General features: G+C 38.9%; 1 protein-coding gene across 1 annotated transcript in view; it reads right to left on the bottom strand.

The window, feature by feature from the left end:
• Window positions 1-216: 216 nt before the first annotated feature.
• Window positions 217-19,680, bottom strand: part of LOC136881885 (uncharacterized) — a 44,964-nt gene continuing 25,500 nt past the window's right edge. Inside the window, exon 5 of the mRNA XM_068229377.1 lies at window positions 217-319. Coding sequence (XP_068085478.1) covers window positions 217-319 — 103 coding nt within the window. The remainder of the gene's footprint in view (window positions 320-19,680) is intronic.

Here is a 19,680-nt window from a genome sequence, read left to right as displayed (position 1 = left end):
CTCTTTTCTTTCATTGGCTGTTCGTTTCACTTCCATGTAATTGACACAACCTAACCTTTTCTTGATGTCGTCCAAATACTTCAACCTAGGTCTTCCTCTGCCTTTCTTTCCCAGCACTTTCCCTTCTAGTATGTTAGTGATGAAGGTATTGTGTCTGATGACATGTCCAATACATTTTAATTTCTTGTTTTCCATTTCCTTTAAAAATCCTCTCTCTTATTTAACTTCCCTTAAGACTTCCAGGTTGGTTTTCTTTTCCGTCCAGCTCGTTCTGGTCATTTTCCACCATATCCACATTTCAGCAGCTTCAAGTCGATTCCTAGAATATACATCAATCAATAAAATAGAGAACATATACTTTTGGTGCAGATTCATTGACGACATCTTTGTAATCATAGATAATAGATCCACTGACGCAAATACCATATTAGAGAAACTCAACGCATTGGAGCCCCAGATAAAATTAACTGATGAGACTGAAAATAACCGCACCTTAAATTACTTGGACCTGACAATAACCAGACACGACAACCATTTATCCTACAAAATCTATAGGAAACCTACACATACCTCAAATACCATAAAAATCGATTCCATTCACCCCAACACACATAAAAGAGCAGCTTATTATAGCATGGTATACAGAGCCTTCAACATACCAATGACAACAGAAGATATAAATAATGAACCAAAATTAACCTATGACATAGCCAAATACAATGGATACAGTAAAGATATGGTCAACAAAATCATTTAAAAGTTAAATTTCAACCCAAAATGAAACTAACGAAAATAGACAAACCCAAGAAAGATTACGCCTTATTCACCTTTAACAATACCCACATATATACTAAAATGGATGTTTTTAAGAAGTACAACATGAAAATAGCATTTAAAACCAAGCACAACAGCACCAGCACTATACATAACACCAGGACAGTTAACAACAATAAATACAACCAATCAGGATTTTACCGTATTAAATGCAACAATCGCGAGACAAGTTATATTGGACGTACAGGCAGAAACATCGCGTTCTGCTAGTGGGTAAGTATTCAGCACAACGTGTACTTTTGGAATTGGTACTGTAGCATGTGGCAGACGAAAATACAAAAAACAAAAACAAAACCCATGGCACTACAGCCTCTGAAGGACCTTGGCCTACCAAGCGACCGCTGCAGATTACGAGGTTTTTTGTGGTCAGCACGACGAATCCTCTCGGCCGTTATTCTTGGCTTTCGAGACCGGGGCCGCTATATCACCATCAGATAGCTCCTCAATTCTAATCACGTAGGCTGAGTGGACCTCGAACCGGCCCTTGGGTCCAGGTAAAAATCCCTGACCTGGCCGGGAATTGAACCAGAAGCCTCCGGGTAAGAGGCAGACATGCTACCCCTACACCACGGGCCGGCGTAGATGTAAATACTCAACAGAAAAATATATTTTACTTGATTTATTTAAATTATGAGTGATATAGTAGATATTCAATAGCATTATGTTATTACCGTTTTTCTTGTAAACCCGTAAATATATACACAGTGTGTTCATACTAAAGTGAATTTAAAAAGTGTTCCTTTCATTATTATGATGACATTTTTCAAGTTTTCAGATATGTATTAATAGGTCCTATATACTTTCTGGTTCATAGGTCATTCAGAAATTGCGCACAGTGTGGTAAATACAAAAGCAAGGGCAAGCACAAAGTGCCACGTCCCATTCCTCACAGTAGTAGGCAGTTCCATAGTAACAAGGAAATGCATTTTTTACTTTCCCGTAATGTCCGTCCGTCGTCTGTCTGTCTGTCCGTCCGTCCGTCTGTATGTATGTACACGCATCACGAGAAAACGGCTGAAGAGAATTTAATGAAAATCGGAATGTAAAGTTGGGTGATGAACCACTACAATCTATGCTATAAATTATTTTATTCATGCCGAGTGAAATGGTAGTTTAGGGGAAGGCCTGAAATGTAATTCTCAAATAAGTTATTTATGTTATTAGTGGTCGTATCGATAAATACTACATAACTAACATAACTTTAGTTAAGTCGTAAGTTAGTAGTAGTTATATAAGAAGTTATTAAATTTCCGATCACTTATGTCTTATACATTATTACCGTACCGCATATAACCACAGCGCCGAGTCACGAGAAAATGGATAAACAGAATTTAGTGAAAATAGGTACGTAAAGTCTGAAAATAAGGAACTAAAGTCTACGATATAAATAATTTTGTAAAACGCCCTAATATCATCACAGAGTCGAAAGAAAACTAATGTGAAGGCCTGCAATATAGAAAGCTCATAAACTTTATCAACAATAACATTACATTGACCATTGTTTGTTGTGATGTGCTTTTTGTCTTCTGTTTCCACTCATCCCCGATAGATAGGATTACTGCAGCGTACTGAGGGTTTTTTAATTTGCTTTACGTCACACCGACACAGGTAGGTCTTATGGTGACGATGGGATAGAAAGGAATAGGGGTGTGAAGGAAGCGGCCTAGGCTTTAATTAAGGTACAGCCTGGTGTGACTGGTGTGAAAATGGGAAACCACGGAATACCATCTTCAGGGATGCCAGCAGTGGGGTTCGAATCAACTCTCACCCGGATGCAAGCTCACAGCTGCGCGCCTCTAACCACACGGCCAACTCGCCTGGTCATACCGAGTGTAACAGCCTGCCTGTATATTGGCGGGAAGTAGCTGGGGAGTAAGATAACTTTCTTCTTTAGCATGCCATTCCTCTGGTTCATACATTTTCTGATATTACTGGTACGTAACACACTGGTTCATCATAGTATTCGAGCTATTCATTCCCTACTCTGAGGCACCGATTGGAATGAGTAGTGTGAATATTTAACAGAATAATGACAGAGGAGTGTTCACGGCTGTCTACGGCCTGGTTCTACCAGCTCTGAAACTTTGGACTGTTAGATCGGCACCGTAGTACTGTTCGTTGAAAGTGAGAAAGTGCGCGGTTTTTAATTTGATCGAGTATTTTATATGATAACATTGCTTTCAATCGCTACATTCCTACTGACGTTTTTGTAATGACCAATGTAATTCAGTTACTAAAACCACCAAATTAGTCTTACTGAGAATCCCATAGCGAAGCACGGGTACATCAGCTAGTACACAAATAAATTCTTTACGAAGAATTTGGCGCGTACTGTACGAGGCAACACGAGACAGCTGTTGGACTGCCGCCTAGGCGCGAACTACCCGACTGGCGCAAGACCGGATAAAAATGAATAGGACAGCAATAATCACATCTAATATGAATGGAATTTGTTTTAAATTACGATAGTAGATGCCAGAAGTAATTAAGAATAGTCAGACGCCTATAGGAAGCTAACCTGACATAACAACACATTTAGAAGTACAAGAACGCCTAAAGGCGTCAAACCCAATACTCGTGTGACAGCTGTTAACGCCTTTAGGCGCCAAACCCAGTTAAGGGGTTAATGACATTATGGAGAAAACTAGTGTCATCTTCAATAAAGCTATTCCTGCCTTAAAAACTGACTACCTTAAAATAGTAAATAAACAGAACACAGCATGCCTTAGAAGACCAACGAATGACAAGCCCAGCCCCACCCCTACCCGCACAATAGCCACTCCCCATACCCCTCCATCCATACCCCTCACTACAGCGAACACAAGTCCCAGACGTACACGCAGCAAGCTCTTAAACATAACGCCGCTTGACCACAACAACAACAGCAGTAAGTAGCTTTTCACTTCCACGTACAACTTCAGGCATTCCTTCAAATTCACACTGTACTCAAACCAATTTATCTTTCACAGATAATAGCACCTAAACACGAGTACAGATAAGAGGGAGGTCGCCACCAACAACTTATATTCACCTAGTTTAAAATTCAAGACCTTACAATCCACTTCAAAGTTCATTAAAGTACATCTACAGCTGAGCCACAAAAATACTTGACCATCCTATGACTTGGGTTTCGCTATGAACACATATGATATATACTCAGTCAAACAGAACATCTTCAAGAATTGTTTACGAAACCAAACAACGTAACCATAGGTGTACAAGAACAAGGAAGCTGAAAGAAAAGAACTTTGCAAAGCATGAACTTTTAAATGAAATAATTTAATATTAAATTAAGATTAAATTAAGATTAAATAAAGCAGATATAAAAAGGGATAAATTCTTAAAACTAATATCCTACATGTAAAAAAAAAAGGCAGTAGATGAAAATCGGTACACAAAGTTGGGGAATAAGTCGCTACAATCTAAGCTATAAATAATTTTATTCACGCTGAGTGAAATGGTAGTTTAGGGTAAGGCCTAAAATTTAATTCTCAAATATTTATATTATTAGTGGTCGTATCGATAAAGACTACATAACCAATGTTATATAGAATTAAATTTCCGACCATTTATGTCTTATACATTTTTACCATACCGGCTATGATAACACAGATATTCATGAATTTGTATATTTGTTGCTAAGTCCATATCGACACTGAGCCACGAGGAAATGGGTTAACAGATTTTCATGAAAATCAGTATATAGAGTCGGGGAATAATACAATACAGTTTAAGATATAAACAATTTTATTCGCCCTGGATGAAACTGTAGTTTAGGGTAAGGTAGGTAAGGGTTATTCTGCCCGAAGGCAGGTACGAACCTCCGCAGAGGTGTTCCTGAGCCGGAGTTTACGCGCGGTAGGGTGGCCAGTTCCTTTCCGCTCCTCCATTCCCTTACCCCCAACCAACAGCGTGTTGACAACCATCCAACTCCTGACCATGCCCAATGTTGCTTAACTTCGGAGATCTCATGGGATCCGGTGTTTCAACACGGCTACGGTCGTTGGCATAGTTTAGGGGAAGGTGCCTAAAATTTAATTTTTAAATTCCTATATATTTGGCCCTATCGAAAAGTACTACATAACAAAAGTTACAGAGAATACAATTTTCGATCATTTATGTTTTATTCAGTTTGACCGTACCGACTATGATAAGAGTGGTATTTCGGATTCGGAAGAAAACTAAATATGAAGGCCTACAGTATCGAAAACGCATAACATTGATCAACAATAATATTACATTGACCATTGTTTGTTGTGATGTTATTTGTCTCTTATGCTGCCTCTCAACTCCGACAGATGGGATTACTGCCGCGTACCGAGTATAATAGCCTGACAGAATATTGGCGGGAAATAGATGGGGAGTTAGAAAACTTTCTTCCTTATCATGCCATTCCTCTGGTTCATACATCTTCTGATACAGCTGGTACGTAACACACTGGTTCTTCATAGTATTCCAGTTATTTGATTTCTATTCTGATGCGCTGTTTTGAATGAGCAGTGTACATACTTAAGGCAGAGGCTGACTTAGTAGTAGTAGTAGTAGTAGTAGTATGGCCTGGTCTAGAATAACAATTTAGTCCTATTCCAAATTATAGCACCACAATTCACTAAATAACTCAAAATTCAACCCCGAAAAGAGCCGTTTCTTAAGTAAATTAAATTAAAGTAATTAAATTCTACATTCATCTTATTCCAAATGATCAGTGAAGAAAAATTTGCATCCAAGCCAGATAGATTTTTCCGCCGTCAGTGTAGTGAATTGATATTTTCTGTCTCATCGGATACTCCTAGGAAACAGATTGGTAAAAGGTCATATTTTCTGCCCTGGGATTTTCCATTATTCAACCCTCTCCCCACTGAAAAAAGATGAAGAGTGTTCACGAACCATGGCTGTCTGTGGCTTGGTCTATCCAGCTCTGGAACTTTGGACTGTCAGATCGGCAGTGTAGTCCTGTTCATTACGAGTGAGAAAATATGTGGTGTTTCATTTGATCAAGTATTTCATATGAAAGCATTGCTTTTAATCGCGCCATTCCTACTGACATCATTGTAATGTATGTTCATTTCAGTTCGGGAAACCACTAAGAGGATGTAAAAAGTAAAAAGTGAGTGTCTACCATTATAATGAAAACTCCCAAACCTGATTGTGACTGATGGTATGCGAGCGGGTCTACCATTACAGTGAAAATTCCCTCAGTCTTCATATGAGAAAAGACGTTTGGTGACTTCCCCATCGCGTTTCTAGGGTAACGTTAAGAGCTATGCAATTTAATACAATCTTGCTCACAACGTGTACACTAGAATTCCGTAGCGTAGGATGGGTACATCAGCTAGTTTAAAATAGATTACAAAATGTTCTAAGTTCTCTTGAGGTCAAATCATGCTGAAATCCCTTAAAATTAATCAAGGAGGAAAGTGCATGAAACTCTTGGCTAGGTCTCTGAAGTTCATGGAAAGACTTTTAGGTACTAAATTTGGAGATACTGATAATTGTAGTTGGAAAGTGACACTGTTATTAAAATTTTCCGTAAGTTAGACATGTGGAAAAAACACATATGAATGGCAATTTACAAATCTTTTTAGACAACACTCTGATATATCATTTCAAAAGGTCACTTGTAGATTCAAAGTCAAAATGGGTTGTGAAGATGGTAAACCAGTCATGGATTCTAATTTCACAGAATCTGTAAGACAATGAAAAAAGAAAGTATGAGCTGAGAGAGGATTAACTAGTGCAAGTTGAAAAAGAAGCCCTATAGCCTACCAAGTGAAGGCCTGCAGATTATGAGTTGTTGTTTGGTCAGCACAACGGATCCCCTCGGCTGTAATTCTTGGCTTACTAGATCGGGGCCGCAATCTCATCATCAGATAGCTCCTCAATTGGAATCACATGGACTGAGTGGACATTGAAGCAGCTCTCCAATTCTGGTAAAAATCCCTGTCCTTGACAGGAATCGAACCCGGGGCCTCCTTGTAAGACGCAGCTACACTACCCCTACACCATGGGGCTGGCAGTGTAAGCTGAGTACTTACTTCCTCTGTTGATGGGCCCGAAGCACTGCTGACATACGGATCAGATTAAGCTTGAACATGTTGTTGGTATGTTGACAGAGGGGCAGGGAGGGCGTGTCACAGGCGGAGGAATGACCTGAGACTTGGTGCTTCTGTTTAAATTTGACTTTAATCAACTCCTCATATATCTGATAAATTATTTATGTTCCCTGCAGAACTATTCCTCTGGTCTAGACATATGAAAATATCTCCATATGTATTCAACAAGTGACATTTATTTAAAGTTTTCTAGCGATAATTATTTAATTCAATCATGTAATTTACTGTGGGAGATTCTTGTTAACAATGTCAATACAGATCAAGATTGAATTAGGATTTGCCATGGCTTCCTGGCAAGCCTTGCTATGCTCTGGTGCTGTTGTTTCGCGTTACCTTCCTTCTTTTGTTTTCTACTGATGTGGGTATCACCTGTAATGAACACTATTGTTTTCTGGCCAGTACGTGGGTGGAGAGGTTTATATTATTACTCTGGGGATTCTTGCTGTTGAATTGATTTGACATGGGCATCTCTGGTCTTGGTGTATGATTATTTAATAATTTTTCAGGCATTATTTTGAAAATACTTTTAGTTTGATGTTTGTTGTAGTGTCCTCTGCCTGGGAGCTCCTCAGCCCACTCCCGCATCAAAGCCACTCGATGCTACGAGTGTGTGTCCAGCAGAGCGCTGACGTATGTGGTGTGACGTCAGCCAGCGAGTATATATTGGAGCGACGTTTCCACCACTCCAGGCAGTCAGCTGTGTCCAGCGATCAGGCTACACCGTATGTCAGACACGGAGGCACCCTCTTGAAAATGTGGACTGAAGTCTGATCGGGAGGTTTCACCTCAAGATACCCGCCTCCTGTGTAACTTGCCTTCACCTGCCTAGCATTCTGCTAGCAAGAACTTTGCACCAAGTTCCATCCAAACTTCTCAACTTCAGATAGGCATCTGCTATCACAGACTTTCACTTCTTTGTGGCACCCTATCTCATCAGGATAGACTTCATTGTATATGTAGGATCTTGTTGTACATATGTATATATTTCTTTGACAATCAGTCAACTTACATGTGTTATTATCTAGTGTGTTCAACATTATAAGAAGCAAGTCTAAATTCCCTTTAGTTCATGTATATTGTATGAAAGACTGCAAACCAATAAACTTTTAAGTTGTGTTTTGTATATCGTGCTCCTTGTATACAACAATGTTATCCAGCCTTCATTTGTGATTATGGATCTGAATTTTTATGGTTTCTTCTACTCTTAAAATTTTATATACGATTTGTGGGACCTTGTTGGAACTTCTTCTTCCACATACACTTAAGGTGACACATGAGCTTGTTTTTCACAGTTTTCCTTGTGTAAATGTTTTACTCAGTTCTCATTCTCTTTTACTCTCCTTTCTGGAAATTATTCATTGCCATTAACTCATGGCAATTCGAATCCAAAGATTTCTAGTTGTTGATGCAAATCCTACAGAACTACATCTTAAGTTGCTATTATTTATTGGGATCACATTTAGTTGATTCACTTCTCTGTTTGCATTTTTCCATCCAATTTCTTTATTTCTTTATTGCCCTGATTATGATTTGCAACATTATATTTTCTGCCTTATTTTACAGTACATAATTTGTACAAAGTATATGTTACCTACACTTTAATTATTGTTGTTGTTTGAGTCATCAGTCCTTAGATTGGTTTGACGAAGCCCTCCATGCCACCCTATCCTGTGCTAACCTTTTCATTTCTACGTAACTGCTGTATCCTACACCTCCTCTAATCTGCCTCTCATATTAATACCTTGGTCGACCCCTACCGTTCTCGCTACCTACATTACCCTCAAAAACCAAATGCATAAGTCCTGGATGACTTAATATGTGTCCTATCATTCTATCTCTTCTTCTGGTCAAATTTAGCCAAATCAATCCCCTCTCAACAATTTGATTCAGTATCTCTTCATTCATTCCAATCAGAAAAGAAATTTGCTCACTTCGAACATTGATATAGGAATGAAAAAGATGTGTTTGAAGAATTTTGTCTGGAGTGTGGCATTTTATGTAAGTGAAACATGGACAATAAGTAGCTCGGAAAGAAAGAGAATAGCAGCTTTTGAAATGTGGTGTTACAGAAGAATGCTGAAGGCAAGATCATTATCTTCATCTTGTACTCCTTACCGAAGACTCTGTCCATACCATTCAGCAATTTCTCCAGATCATCTGCAGTCTCGGATAAAATAACAATATCATCAGCAAATCCCAGGGTTTTGACTTCCTCTCCTTTGATCATTATTCCCTTCCCACATTCATCTTAGACTTCCTTTACTGCCATAAACACTGAAAAGGAGGGGGACAAACTGCAACCTTTCTGGATTGCTGCTTAATTTTCAAAGCCCTCGATTCTTATCACTGCAGGCTGATTTCTATGCAGATTGTAGATACTTCTTCATTCTCGGTATCTGATCCTGATCACGTTGAGTATCTCAAATAGCTTGGTCCAATCAACATTATCAAATACCTTTTCTAGATCTACGAATGCCATGTATGTGGGCTTGCCTTTCCTTATTCGATCCTCAAAGATCAGACTTAAAACCAGGATTGCTTCACATGTCCCTACATTTCTTCTGAAGCCAAACTGATCTTCTCCCAACTCAGTTTCAACTTGTTTTTCCATTCTTCTGTAAATAATACATTTTAAAATTTTGCAGACATAAGATACTAAACTACCGGGCGAGTTGGCCGTGCGCGTAGAGGCGAGCGGCTGTGAGCTTGCATCCGGGAGATAGTAGGTTCGAATCCCACTATCGGCAGCCCTGAAAATGGTTTTCCGTGGTTTCCCATTTTCACACCAGGCAAATGCCGGGGCTGTACCTTAATTAAGGCCACGGCCGCTTCCTTCCAACTCCTAGGCCTTTCCTATCCCATCGTCGCCATAAGACCTATCTGTGTCGGTGCGACGTAAAGCCCCTAGCAAAAAAAAAAAAAAAAAAAGATACTAAACTAATGGTGATGTAGTTTTTACACTTGTCAGCACCGGCTTTCTTGGGAATAAGTTTAACGACATTCTGCCAAAAATCGGATGCCACTTCTCCAGTCTCATACATCTTACACACTAAATGGAATAACCTCACCATGCTGGTTTCGCCCAAGGCAGTCAGTAATTCAGAGAGAATGTTATCAATTTGAGATGCCTTGTTCATATTTATGTCTCTTAAAGCTCTGTCGAATTCTGATCTCAGTCTTCTTTCCCTAGAAGTGGTTTCCCACCTGAGACGGTATTAATAACTTAAAAATCCCTTTCCCAAGGAAACAGTTTCGAACTGACCTTTCGGTGGTGGAAATTGGTAACAAATTATCTCTATCTGGTGGAATTACCTTCGTTTTGGTTTGGTACTGCTTGAGAATTTATTTACTAAATATATGCATTGATCTGCGCTCTGGCGGTGATTCCTTGAAGCTGCGGGAAGAAATGAACCTTGTATGTGGCGCTCTCTGCCTGAGCTTTCGTCAAACGATGCTCCGACCGCTAACCAATGAGAGCTCGCTTCCTGAAGAAAAGCTAATCGCCGATTACTGAGGAGGAGTCTGGCGTGAGTTGTGAACTGAGATGGACGCACGTTTCTTGCCTGTCTGGTGGGAAGGCATTTTGCCTCTCGTCATGGATGTGACTTGAAGAAAAATGTGAAAAAGGGCTATCCCTTGGCCCTCCTTATGATCTTGCATTTTAAATCAACGCGGGAGCTGCTCTAGTTGGTATTTTTAATTTAATCGTTGCATCGCTTCATCATCCAGAATGTAAGTTTTTAAAAATGGCGTCTTCACGCCTTCCTAATGCAGTGAAGATTTTCGGCAATTCTACGAAACTAATTCTCTTCAGCTTCAATCAATTACAGTATCCGTCGTGTAGTAAAGATAGACTCTTAATTGAAAGGAAGATCTCGGCCTTTTGAAAGAAATTTGGATATTGTTATTATCATTTTGAAAGATATTATTGAAACCTTTATTCGGGTGAAATATGTAAAATAATTTAAGAGATTTCGGAGTTCGAGTACCTTACGTTTATGTGGTAAAACTTGTAAAGTATCAGTTTAACTACCTTATCAAAGCATGTTAAGCGAGTTTATTTATCCAGTTGAGTTCTAACCAAGTGGACGGTAATTATTTAATTATGCTGTGTTTGTGTTTGATTTTGCTCATGTTTATTGTTCCTTGTTCCCCCTTTCCTCCCCCTTTTTCTGTTTATTCTTGTATCCGTGGTCACCCGTTTCCATACTTGTTTCTTTGCGTTTGTTGGTTACCATGCCAACGGTTTTGGTATTGATATGATTATGCTTTATTCTGATTGATTTCTCTTCTCTTGGGTGACCTTGTGCTTGGATTTAAGCGATTTTAATTTTTTTTCGGTTTTCTACTGTTTCTTCGGGGTACTATGTGTCATGCTAAATTTTTCTCCTCTTGATTTATTCCCTTGGTGAGAGCTCGGTGGATCTGGAAGACTTTAAAATGTATCCAATGTGTATTGATACTAGTGTCAAATTAACTTTGCTGGTATGATGAGGCCTCACTTATTTAATAATTTAGTGTTTTCATTTATTTTCTGGGGGTTGATCAGCCTAAGTTTTAAAACATATTTATTTGATATCTTAATTCAAATTAATGTATACATTTTTATTTCTCCTGCGTTGAGTATTTTCTTTCTCTAACCTTCTAAACGTTTAATTCTCTAAATAAATCATTTGTTTTAATATCCCTATAAAGGTGTTGTTCTTCTTGAATTAACTAGTTGGTACCAGGTATGATTTTTCTTCTCCTTGTTCCGGGTGGGTTTTCTTGGCCTTATTTATGGTAAGTATCTTGTTCTTGTTTGTTTGGTGTTGATGATTTTGCTCTGGGTTCGCTTCCAGCTTGTTCCCTTTATTCACTTATTGTGTTCCAATTAATTTTTCCTTTCTTTCTTGTTAATTTACTGCCGTGAATGTAGAGTGTTGTGTATGATCTACCTCACGGGACAGTATTTTGGTAGCAGAGCTGCGTTTTTGATTCACGTGACTGTAGCTCGTACCTACCCGTAGGTTGTTTGCATCATCTCTTATTTATTTTTACCTGGTATCAAATCCTAGTTAGTTAAAGGAAGGGCATAGTGTTGAACTATTGTAATGTGCTCTTGTAAAAGAAATGCATTCGTCTTGTTTATTTTAATATTTTTGTTTCATGTAATCCCTTCTCAGTGTTTCGTGTCTTTCCTGTTCGTGTGAGTTGTGGTGACCGTTTGGTGTCATGAGTGTACAGTTGGTAATCCTGCGACCAGCTGTTTTGTTCGCTGTAACCTGCTTCCTTTTCCTGCCTCTCAGGTGTAGTGTGTCTTTCCTTCTTCTTTCAACATAAATTGGTGAGTACAGATAATTTTTGATATTTGGCATTGTGGTACGATATGGTACCTTTTGAAGTGGTGGTGGGAGTCCGCTTGAAATACAAATCGATTAGCCTTGGGCCATAAGCATACTACTGTTAATCGTGTGCTCTCTGTGTTTCATATGGCGTAGCTGTCTTAACATTCGTTCTACGTACGTGTGTGTACCTTTTTTTTAGATCGGGGTGCATTAAATTCTAATTACCACTCGGTGAGCTCGTGTGATTTTATTCACCGCGTGAAGTGCGGTTGTTTTCCTGTGTTTAACGAGTGTTTACATGTAATAGTTCGTGTTCGGGGAACGTCTTATGGTATTATCAGTTCTGGCTTTATGTTTTCATTCCCAGATTTAATATGGTGATTATTATTATTATTATTATTATTATTGTTTCCTGGCCTGTGTATTTGTCAAGGTGTGTACCAACATTTAATATGAGAAACTACTGTTTCTAAGTGTGTTCTGATGTGCTAGTACTGGCGTGTGAACCGAAATTTTACTTAACCTAAATTTAGGCCTAAGCATCGTGTGTTATTCATTTGTACCACTGGTATTGTACCATCATATTTTGGAAATTATCTTCTCCTAGCATCGTTATTACCTGTAGTCACGTATTTTAATTGTTTCTGGTTTTATGTGATTTCCCCTGTGCCCGAGTTATCCGTGTCGTTAGTGAATATTTATGAGAAATACTGGCCTTAGGCTGGTATGGTTCTCCCTTCATGCTAGGTGTGTTTTTTTTTCTTCCTAAATTAAGTGAAACCTATCTGTGGTGAACTATTCAAGCTGGTTTTGAAATTTAATATGCTCTATAGTATACCAGTTATCTTGGCCTTGTAACCTCTTCTCCTATTATTATTTAAGATTTTTCCCTGCAGTGACTCGTTGGCCGGTCACGTTATTTACTGGTGTGATAGCTTGGGAAGCCTGTAATGCCTGTATTAACCTGTGTAGCATTTATTTTAACCATCTATGGCTTCTGGATGTGATGACTCTGACTTTGTTCTGTGTTTGCTGATCTGTGCTGGCTGTGGGGTAGGTGTTTGCAAATTGCATGAATGAAGTATTTCATTTTTACCCTGTCTCACGGTTGGTATGGATTGGTGAACTGCTGAGCAGAGGTTTGAGTAATTCACATCATCCCTAATATTGTGGAGTTATGGGGAAGGCATCAGTTATGGTATGAGGTTAACCTGTGAGCATTTTGCCTGTATTTCATGTGAATATGTGCAGGTGGTACCTACGTTAAGCCTAAGTTATATCGTTCTTATGCTCGCCTTGCTTCTTTTGAAAATTTTATTGAAAGCATCGTGTGTTATTCATTTGTACCACTGGTATTGTACCATCATATTTTGGAAATTATCTTCTCCTAGCATCGTTATTACCTGTAGTCACGTATTTTAATTGTTTCTGGTTTTATGTGATTTCCCCTGTGCCCGAGTTATCCGTGTCGTTAGTGAATATTTATGAGAAATACTGGCCTTAGGCTGGTATGGTTCTCCCTTCATGCTAGGTGTTGAAAATTGTTGAATTAACCTTCTATTTGATATGAGCTGCCATGTATTAGTAACTTTTGAGTTATAATTATTTCTGAGTTGCTTGTTTTCCTTTCTGGGCTACTTGAGGTTCGGTCATATTTTCTCGTGGTGATATCTTGACTGAGTATTGAAAATATATCTCATGTATTATTTATTCTGGTGATCTGGGGACTGTCGTTGGTGATGTGTTCGTGTGCCTCCTGGGCGATTGCTGGCCTATGCTGATTGTGGGACTGGTGTTCGCCTATGGCGTGAATATGTATTATTCTTACCCTGTCTCGCTGTTGGTGTGGGCTGGTGAGTTGGTCAGCGGTCGCTTGAGTCATTTCACCAAGGATTCTGTTTGTGTGGGGCTATTGTGTATGCATTCGTTATGGTTGAATTCTGTCAGGCCGTAACTGTGTGGATGCCTTGTTGACCATGTGTCTGGACCTATTCAGGTCTTTACTAGTTCATCCGTGCTGGTTATTGGTTGCTGGTAGTCTTCTATTTCTAACGGGTACCGTGCTCTCTTATTAATTTAACCTGTTCCCTTGTTGTAGTGTGGTCGCTTAGTGTGTGGCTTTCCTCAAGTTTCTGGCTCATACATTTTGGTCTTGCTTTAGTTAACTTATGATTTCTGAAAAAGGTTGTCCTGTTAACCTCCTTGCGGTTAGGTCTGGTTCATGTGTGGATATTCTTAGGTGACTAGTGGTATCTTGTATAGTTGGTGGGGTACTCTGCCATGGTCATTGTGTTCATGGAATTCCTATGTCGTGAAAATTTATAACCTATTTGTATTTAATTGCATTCCATTTTGAGTTGTGGATTCCATCGGCCTCCCTACCATTTCTACGGTGTTGGATTGCTGTTGAGCTAATGTGATCTGTAGCCTGAGGATGGAAAAGCCTCTTAACCTAATAGGATTGGGTGCAGATCGGTGTTGGGTGATGATATTGGTACCAAGTATTTGTTGTTTGGGGTTTATATTTCGGGGTGGGCATGATAGTTTCGCAGCATGTCGTTGAGGGTTGCAAGTGTCCCTTTTTCCCTATCGGGGTCTGGCGCATGCATGTTGGAGCTAGTCATGGTTGTTTTATGGTTTCTGTGTTGTGTTGTTGGCTCATTATGACATGTCAGGTATGGACTGGTTGTTGGTCTTATTATTGTACCTTGTGTCTTCGTAGATTTGGAAATACCCTTCGGTGTGGATCTATTGCTCTGATGGAATGATTTTAACTTGTGTTATGTAACTTGTTGGTTTTGTGTGTCCTGGTTTCTTCGCTTTTGGTCTCCATGCATTACCTATTGATCTGACGTTATCTTGTGTTCTTTTGGTACTTCTTGTTAAAGCTCAGTTAATGTTCACCTGTCACTCCTTGACATTTTTCCTTTTCAGTGGATCTATTTTGTCTTTTGACAAGGTTGTTTGGTCATCTTGCCGTTCTATGGGATTATTAATCTGGTATGGGACGGATTGTTAGTTCCTGGGCGGTACCGAAGTCGCCCAACTGTTAGATTATGGGGTCTACGTGTTGAGTTCCTTTATTCTTCATTATCATTGAGCATTTGCTAACGACCTGCCATCTTTTCTGCCATGTATATTTTATTTTACCTTGTTCCTGGTTGTATGGAAGGGTACCTGCTTAGCGGTGATGCGGCAGTATGAATCTGCGGATGTCATATATTATTAGACCGGCTAGCTCCGAGGTCTTGTAAAAGACAACCGGTAGATTAGGTTGTGTAGGTCATTGCTCTAATTTCCTCATGGTCACTTGGTTTGAGGTGGATTTCAACACCTTTTCTTACTTAATCAGGTGTCCTACGTGAAAGCATGTTGTTGTGAATTCAATGAAGTTTGAGGATATGTGACTTCGGATTGGTTTCCCTCCTGAATTTCTTTCATCCATTTTCTATTCCGTTATTCCTATGGTGTTATCGAGGTAACCATTGTGTTTAATATTATCCATCCCAAAATTAATCTTGGCTTGGTATTGTTGTTGCTTGTTCGGTTGTTGATGACAAACTTTTGCGCACCTCACCATCTTATTGAATCAGAAGTCTCCTTCCGTACTGCCAACGTTATCTTGTCTCGAAGACTTTTCCTCTAACCCTAGGATATTTTAATTTTCTTAAACTTGCAGCAGGTGTCTGATATTGTTGAGCTGAAGTTCTGTTCCCTCTCTGATCTCTTTTTCCATCACGTAATGCGTTGTGATTGGGAATGTTGAACCAGTAATAGGTGCAAATTTTACTTGATGTCTTTGAAAAGATTTTGGAAATTTTAAAAATGCATTAATTGCTCATCGAGCGGTAGTATTGAGGTGGTTTTTGTTCTAATAATTTGAAATTAAGTGTACATTCGGAATGTCCGCTCCTGTAATGTGTTATGGTTAGGAATTTGTACCTCTGAAAATACCGGGGGTTATTTTATGTTCACTGTGATGTGGTTGGTCGTGACCTGGTTTGGTAAGTACATGTGATGTATGCCTTAACTTAGTGTGTCACCAAGTTTAGTGTTCTGGTGGGTACTGTTATTTAACTTGGCGTTGTGAATTTTTGATATTGTGGTGGCGTTATCTGGTAACGGACTTCCGCTGAGTGGTGAATCTGTAATTGATTATTGCACTGCTGATTGAATCTGGCGTCGGAATTACTATCCTCTAAAACTTGGACGTGTGCACTCATTTAAGTGTCGTTCATTCTGTATTGATGGAATTTGGAGAGTTACTTATATTTGTGTGGTTTACTCTTATACTACTCTGTAGCCAACCTATTCTCTTATGTGGTATGCTTTGGCCCAGGTTCAGTCGATATAAGGTTAAAAATTTAAAATTTAATCTGTTAATTGGATCTTAGTTATCCGTTAAATGTGTTCACCAATTTTAACTGTTTTTCCCTTTGCATTCCTTCTTGCGCCTTGCTTCCTGTTTTGCTGTCATGAGAATTTTGATTTTGATTTTGGAGATGAACAAGAGGCTGCATTTCTTGATACTTGAAACCCGATTTATTAGATCTGCACTGAAACTCAATGTTTAAAGGTCGATTGTACTGCCGAAGAGTATTAATTCTGTTAATCCTTTTGGTCATGATCATTTGGCAATTTGAACTATACTGGAACTAGGGTGAACTTAACCTAGGTACCTGCATGCGTGTTGTGTTAGAGAACTGATTATTGAAAATTTAAGCTGCAATTGCAAAGAATTAGGAAAATTATGTAATATTGAAGTGATTCTGATATTGTGTCCGTATGTGATGTGTCAAAGGTGCTGAATTGGTGGTTGTATCTAATGTGAAATTCATTCTAAATTTAGATTGTTTCTTGACCACTAATTTAAGTGGCCATGTTGGGAAATATGGTCAGCTTTGGGAGGGGAGGACTGAGACGGTATTAATAACTTAAAAATCCCTTTCCCAAGGAAACAGTTTCGAACTGACCTTTCGGTGGTGGAAATTGGTAACAAATTATCTCTATCTGGTGGAATTACCTTCGTTTTGGTTTGGTACTGCTTGAGAATTTATTTACTAAATATATGCATTGATCTGCGCTCTGGCGGTGATTCCTTGAAGCTGCGGGAAGAAATGAACCTTGTATGTGGCGCTCTCTGCCTGAGCTTTCGTCAAACGATGCTCCGACCGCTAACCAATGAGAGCTCGCTTCCTGAAGAAAAGCTAATCGCCGATTATTGAGGAGGAGTCTGGCGTGAGTTGTGAACTGAGATGGACGCACGTTTCTTGCCTGTCTGGTGGGAAGGCATTTTGCCTCTCGTCATGGATGTGACTTGAAGAAAAATGTGAAAAAGGGCTATCCCTTGGCCCTCCTTATGATCTTGCATTTTAAATCAACGCGGGAGCTGCTCTAGTTGGTATTTTTAATTTAATCGTTGCATCGCTTCATCATCCAGAATGTAAGTTTTTAAAAATGGCGTCTTCACGCCTTCCTAATGCAGTGAAGATTTTCGGCAATTCTACGAAACTAATTCTCTTCAGCTTCAATCAATTACAGTATCCGTCGTGTAGTAAAGATAGACTCTTAATTGAAAGGAAGATCTCGGCCTTTTGAAAGAAATTTGGATATTGTTATTATCATTTTGAAAGATATTATTGAAACCTTTATTCGGGTGAAACATGTAATATAATTTAAGAGATTTCGGAGTTCGAGTACCTTACGTTTATGTGGTAAAACTTGTAAAGTATCAGTTTAACTACCTTATCAAAGCATGTTAAGCGAGTTTATTTATCCAGTTGAGTTCTAACCAAGTGGACGGTAATTATTTAATTATGCTGTGTTTGTGTTTGATTTTGCTCGTGTTTATTGTTCCTTGTTCCCCCTTTCCTCCCCCTTTTTCTGTTTATTCTTGTATCCGTGGTCACCCGTTTCCATACTTGTTTCTTTGCGTTTGTTGGTTACCATGCCAACGGTTTTGGTATTGATATGATTATGCTTTATTCTGATTGATTTCTCTTCTCTTGGGTGACCTTGTGCTTGGATTTAAGCGATTTTAATTTTTTTTCGGTTTTCTACTGTTTCTTCGGGGTACTATGTGTCATGCTAAATTTTTCTCCTCTTGATTTATTCCCTTGGTGAGAGCTCGGTGGATCTGGAAGACTTTAAAATGTATCCAATGTGTATTGATACTAATGTCAAATTAACTTTGCTGGTATGATGAGGCCTCACTTATTTAATAATTTAGTGTTTTCATTTATTTTCTGGGGGTTGATCAGCCTAAGTTTTAAAACATATTTATTTGATATCTTAATTCAAATTAATGTATACATTTTTATTTCTCCTGCGTTGAGTATTTTCTTTCTCTAACCTTCTAAACGTTTAATTCTCTAAATAAATCATTTGTTTTAATTTCCCTATAAAGGTGTTGTTCTTCTTGAATTAACTAGTTGGTACCAGGTATGATTTTTCTTCTCTTTGTTCCGGGTGGGTTTTCTTGGCCTTATTTATGGTAAGTATCTTGTTCTTGTTTGTTTGGTGTTGATGATTTTGCTCTGGGTTCGCTTCCAGCTTGTTCCCTTTATTCACTTATTGTGTTCCAATTAATTTTTCCTTTCTTTCTTGTTAATTTACTGCCGTGAATGTAGAGTGTTGTGTATGATCTACCTCACGGGACACACCTGAGCTCTCAATATTCATACACCTAGATTTCCTTTCTCCAAAGGTTTCCTTGATTTTCCTGTATGCAGCATCTACCTTTCCTACGACCATACAACCTCCAATATTCTTGCACTTCTCCTTCAGCCATTCTTCCCTAGCAGTCCTGCACTTTCTATCCACTTCATTCTTTAATTGCCTGTATTCTTTCATGCCCTCTTCATTTTTTTAATTCTTGTACTTTTGTCGTTCATCAATCAGGTCCAGTATCTCTTGAGTTATCCATTGATTCTTATTTGATCTTTCCTTTCTCCCTAGCATTTCTTCAGCAGCCCAAGACACCTCATTCTTCATGACTGCCCATTCTTCTTCTATTGATTTTCCTTCAGCCTTTTCATTTAATCCTTGTGCAACATGTTCCTTGAAACAATCACTCACACTCTTTTCTTTCAATTTGTCTAGATCCCATCTTTTTGCATTCCTTTCTTTCTTCAATTTCTTCAACTTCAGATGGCATTTCACGACCAACAAGTTGTGGTCAGAGTCCACGTCTGCTACTGGGAAAATTTTTGCAATCCAGCACTGAATCTCTGCCTAATTATAATGAAATCTATATGATACCTTCTAGTGTCTCCAGGTCTCATCCTCGTATACAGACATCGTTTGTCGTGTTTGAACCAAGTAAGCAAGGACTAAATTACGATCAGTGCAGAATTCAACCAGCCGACTTCCTGTTTCATTCATATGTCCCAATCTGAATTTTCCTA

This window comes from Anabrus simplex, chromosome 10, assembly GCF_040414725.1.
Source record: "Anabrus simplex isolate iqAnaSimp1 chromosome 10, ASM4041472v1, whole genome shotgun sequence".
NCBI lineage: Eukaryota > Metazoa > Arthropoda > Insecta > Orthoptera > Tettigoniidae > Anabrus > Anabrus simplex.
This window is presented reverse-complemented; position numbering and strand designations above follow the sequence as displayed.